Below are 5,363 nucleotides of genomic sequence, written 5' to 3'. Positions count from 1 at the left end.
GGCAGATTTCTCTGCTCCTAATACACCTTCACATTCTGACTACTAGTGTTTCCCTTTGCCTAAATTCTGGAGAATATCAACGTCAGGCCACAGGGATCCACTCCATTAAAAGAACTAACTGACACCCAGAGAGTTTTCAGAGCCTCAGGGTCTGGGTCATTGGAATCTGAGAAGTGCTTTACACTGTCTCACGACTCACCCACTGGTGGGAGCCCTGCCACGAGAGCTCAGGTCTCTGGGTGCTCACGGATAAGAGTCCACCTTGGTTCCAGCTGAGGCCCTAGGAGGCTGGACACCTTTGTCCCTGTGACTGTGCTCTCTGGGACAAAGAGAGGAGCCTCGTCATTTATGTGGATGAGACATTCAGCCAGAGGTCCACGTGTTGCTACCTCTTATACAGGTCATACCTCACTGTCGGGTGGCCCAGTTTCTGTGACTGTGTATCTGGGTGTCATCTGGAAGGGCAACGACAATCACCCAGCAGTGAGGAAGAACACAGTCAGAAATCAGAGGCCAGGAGGATGGGATGCTCAGCTGTTGTCTGCAGCTCCTCACCTGGACAGGTGTAGCAAGACCATATTTTGCAACCAGAAGTGGGGGAGCTGAGGACAGGCTGAGGCCCCTCACCCTCCTCTGCCCCTTGCAGTGGTTTAGAAGCATGCATTCCCAGCATGAGCTCCCAGAAGGCTGCTTGACATTCCAAGAGTCTCCTGACAGACTAGAATTCCCCGGGTCACTTGGCTCCTCTCTTAGGGGGATAGGATGGCCTTGCCCTTTGTCTGTCTGGAACTCTGTCAATACAGACACATGTCCTCTGACTTGGAGCTCTATGTCCTAGCAGTTGGCAGGCAGTCAGCCATGTACCCTATATCTGAGGGGTGACCTCCCTATCCCAGCTCAGAGGCTCTTGAAATGGGAGAGACTAGTCTCTGTACTATTATATGGACCAAGGCTCAGGCAGGACCATGGATCCAGGGGCTTGTTGACTTCACAGGGGAGGAAATGCTGGAGGACGTGCATGGAACACGCATGGACGTCCAGGAGCTGCAGTTCCCTGTCTGTGAAATGGTGCACTGAGCGCTCCCCCCTCTGGAAAGTGGACACACCGTGTCCACCAGGACCAGGCACCACAACACACAGGGTGGTCCTCCACTCTGTCATCAACGAGGGCTTCCTGCCATGTCCTGGGAATTGCTCGGGGCTGGCAGAGCTGAGAGAACACTCAGGAAGGCTCTGGCTGAGCTCCGCTGGGCAGAGAGAGCTAGAAAGGAACAAAACCCAACAGTGAAACTCGATTGAGGCCCCTCCCTCTGCCTGTGACATCAGCTTGGACAGGAAGGTTTGGGTCCAAAAACCCATGGGCCCTGCAGGACTGTGTCTAAGCTGCTGGCACAGACAGAGGTAAAGGGCCAAGTCTTCCAGGTGCAAGGTGTGCATGGCCAGCTCAGAGGTGTAGTCTCTGAACTGTTTTCTTTTGAAAGGGTAGGAAAGTTTCCTTTCCCAATCTCTTTCTGTTCATGATACTGGATGAGAGAAACCTGGGTCCCTGCCCCCGAGCCTGTTGGTACCAGTACACACCAGCACGCAGGTCTCAATTCAGTTTCGTCTCGGGGCTCATTTACTTTCATGTACTAGTATGTCCACACTGTCCACAGAAAGGCATCTAGTCCTTCCAAGTCACCATGCATTTAAAATCAGGTTTCTCACAGCTTCTTTCCAGAAGGAGACTTGCCATCACTGACCTGTCACACACCTATATGAGATACACAAGTCGGAACAAATGTGACTGATTACTGATGACAACCCACCCTGATGGCCTCTGACTCAGGCTGGTGGCAAGAAAAGCAAGAGCTGAGGAAGCACCATCCCAGCTAAAGGACCAGCTGCAGAGGACAGATAGACAGACACACAGCAAAGGTGGACATCTGTGTGTCCAAGGCCCTGGGTTTGGTCCCTGCCTGGCAGACACTTCCCTAGAGGGTGGCACCACATATACAGAGGGTCACCCTGCAGGCAGCAGTCACCAGGGGCACTGAGGTGTAGGAGTCTGCACAGGGCTCCTCTGAGTCCAGGTGCTGGGCCTCCCCCTGACTTTCTGTGCAGAAAACAGGCAGCTCTGCAGCACTGTGGATTCACTGCTGGCACAGAAGTACACAGATGTCTGGGAGGGGGTGGCCGACTCCAGTGTGAGGGAGAAATGTTCTCGTTCTGATCTAGTAACACTGTACCCATCGGGAACCTCTCCTTTGTTGGTGACCCCAACACCCACTGAGTTATGGATCATCCTGAGCGAGAGACCCAGGTTCTGTCGGTACCAGTACATGGTGTTGTGATTCAAGTCCTGGGTACATCTCAACGTCACCGTCTGTCCTGTTGTCAGGACCTGGAATGTCAGGATCTGAGTGATGCCAGCCCTCCCCAGGCCTGCGGAGAAGAAAGTGAAACATGTTATAGCCACTAGGGAGCAGCTCGGTGCTAGGCCTGGGACCTCTCCCCACAGAGGGACACCGTCCACGACCCACCTGCATGGAGGAGACACAAGGACACACAGCACAGGAGGCCACCATTCATGGCATCAGCCTGGGTGGCACAGGTTCCCTCTGGCCTGTGGGGGCAGGAAGGGAGCAGGGCCTCCAGGGAGTCTCTCTGAGGTGTCCCTCCCACTTGTTGGGGCACAGAGCTCACTTTCACAAGAGGACACTCCCCTTCCCCGAGCATCAAATCAAAAACAAATGTGCAATGAGCAGCTTAGAGTTGTAAGAACGCTTGTGGCTGAACTGACAGGAGTCCAAGAGTCCCTCTCACCCTCTGTGCTCACAGTGTGTGACGTCAGGTGGGCTTCGTCCTGTCTGTGGATCTTCATGTCACCCTGGTTTGCTGTGTGTACAAGACTCTGGGCTTTTGGATCTGAGGGAAAACCCTGATGGCCTTCTGATGCCTTTAGGACCCTTGGGTCCAAGTCATCCCTCGGCCTCCTTTTAACTTTGCTGGTCATCGAGCATCCGCACACTGTCCTTCCTGCCACAGTGCCCCTCCTTGTCTCTGCTGGCCAAACCTCAGGGGCAGGCTTGTCAACCCTTGAGGACCCTTTTGTTCTGATTCTCCCCATCCCTCGACATATCTGAGCCCCACAATTTCTCCAGAGTATCTTCAGATTCACCTGAGAATGCGCTTCCCACGTTCGGGGTGACACAGAAACCCGCCGACGCCTCCAGAGCAGAACAGCACCAAGCTCTCTGTGTGGTGCTCAGCTCTGTAGGTTCCTTGCTGGCTCCCAGGGTTACAGTTGTGTGAGGGACATGGGGACAGGCACTGCCTCCAGGGTGAGAGAGTGAATCTGCTGTTTTTAAGTTGAGACATTGTGCCATGGTGAATATCCCTTGTGAAGGGTTCCTGACGTTAATAATAAAATAATGAGTCTTTAAACACCTGCAGCTAATCTACCCACAATCCCAACTCTGCAGGTCCCCAAACTTGCTTCAGGGCTTTGTATAGCTCATGGTGACGTCCAGTGCAGGAAATTGTGCCTCTCTTTGTTGTCACCAAGAAGGATGAATGAATATTTGTTTCCATGAAGTCAAATGTTCCTTGAAGCTGTCAGGGAAGAGGATGAGAATCCCAGATGGTGGGTGATCTCCCCAGGACTCTTCAACTGAACCTGGAAAAGAGAAGCCATAGTGGGCATGGTTCTGGGCGTGGTGGAGGGGACAAATCCACAGGTGTTGAGGAACAGACTGGAATGATGTCTTGCTCCTTGGGTTATGGAATGTGAGACCCAGGAACATTATTTCCCAATCACGTGTATAAACAGGGCAATGATACTTAAGTTGCATGATGTCTGAGAGAACCAAATCCTACCCCATCTGTAAGCAGCAGAACGGTGCCTGGGAAAGGCACGGTGACATCCTAGAAATGAGCCTCTCTGGCTGGCAGCTGCCACTTTGAGCAGGCTTCCTGAGTGCTGCGGAGTGTTTTTGTGCAGGCAGTTGCCTCTCCTGCGGGGCTGTGTAAGGGCTGCTGGCACAGAGGTACAGGGCCGAGTCACTCAGCTCCAGGGAGCTCGCATTCAGCTCAGACTGAGAGTCACCAAACTGCTTCACTGAGAATCTATCTGACACATTCCCTTTACTCTGCTCTTTCCCATTGTAGTACTGAACTAGGAAATCCGGACCCTGACCCTGAACCTGCTTGTACCAATACACAGAGAGGTGTCCAGAGATATAGGAACAGTTCAGCGTCATTTGCTGTTTTCTTGCTTTCATCAGGTGTTTTGGGGTCTGCGTGACTCCAGAGTCCACTCGGCCTGTTGGGAGGAGACAGAGAGAAGCTGTGAGCAGACCACAGAGAGCCTCCCACAGCAGCTTCCACCCCCAGGCTTGAATGTCAGACATGTGTCCAGACTTACACACAGTGTCTGGGGCTCACCTGCTCCCAGGAGACAAAGGGCCACACAGCAGAGGAGCCTGGAGCCCATGGCAGCTTCCCAGCACCTCTCTCAGCTCAGGGCCAGTTCCCCTGAAGTGAGCGGCCTACACTTCTGTACTCCCCACACCCTGATAGGAGCATTTGCTATGACATCACTGCTCTGATGTTGTAATTGCTCTGATGGGACTCTCCAAGGAGGCTGCCCCCTGGTGCCCTGAACCCTTGGTGGGACCCAGGTTTGAGATTCTATGCATCATTCTCTGTCTTGCACAGCCCCGTGGCTCAGGGTTGCCTGTCCCCATGTGCCCACATCGTTGTCCCTGCCCGCCCCTGCCTGAACTACTTACCAGCCCTTGCTGCTGACCCTGCATCCCTCCTTCCCCTGCCTCTCAGGGAGAGGCCTCCTTGGTGCCTCCTGAGGTGCAGGCCTGTCCCTTCTTCCTGGACAGGAGGAGCCTGTGCCAGCTTCAGGCATCCTAGGCCCCTTGGTCACTCCAGCTGCTGCCCCTGCAGACATGTAGGACAGAAGAGACCTCACTGTCCTTTCCTTGGACACCCCTGATTTCCACAGTCCTGGGGGACAGTTAATTCTCTTGTCCACACCTGCCCCTTCCACTAAGGCTGCCTTGGCCACATCATTCACTGTGGGTCTTCTAACGTTTAGCAGGACCTCCTACCCATTCCACAGCTGTAAGGAGATTTGCAAGAACAGAAAAGGGTCTCAACATCTGCCCAGGTTTCAATCCCTGCCCAAGTCTTCTTAACCCTTTCCTGCTCTCCCAGCCTCTCCCCAGAGCTCCTTCCAAGTCAATCGCTTCACAGTTCCATCTCGTGGTCAGCAACTGGCATTTCATTACTGTGTCTTCTCCCATAGCCCTGGGGATGCTGGGAATGTCTCTGTGGTCTCCAGGCTGAAGATGCCAGAAGCAGTATCTTCT

The 5,363-nt window shown here is 53.6% G+C and overlaps 1 gene segment (V, D, J or C); it reads right to left on the bottom strand.

Annotated features, from left to right (window-relative positions):
- Window positions 1–2,228: 2,228 nt before the first annotated feature.
- On the bottom strand, window positions 2,229–4,474 carry LOC118981014 (T cell receptor beta variable 9-like; the record flags this gene model as incomplete). The annotated part of the segment is given in 4 exon segments: window positions 2,229–2,424; window positions 2,523–2,605; window positions 3,991–4,303; window positions 4,426–4,474. Coding segments are annotated over 4 exon segments (641 nt in total), but the record flags the coding sequence as incomplete, so codon positions are not given.
- Between the last annotated feature and the right edge of the window lie 889 nt (window positions 4,475–5,363).

The sequence above is a fragment of the Sturnira hondurensis genome, unplaced genomic scaffold (genome assembly GCF_014824575.4).
Source record: "Sturnira hondurensis isolate 20B ecotype Veracruz unplaced genomic scaffold, ASM1482457v3 Scaffold0023411, whole genome shotgun sequence".
NCBI lineage: Eukaryota > Metazoa > Chordata > Mammalia > Chiroptera > Phyllostomidae > Sturnira > Sturnira hondurensis.
Note: the sequence above shows the minus strand (reverse complement) of the source record. Positions and strands in the feature narration are given on the sequence as shown.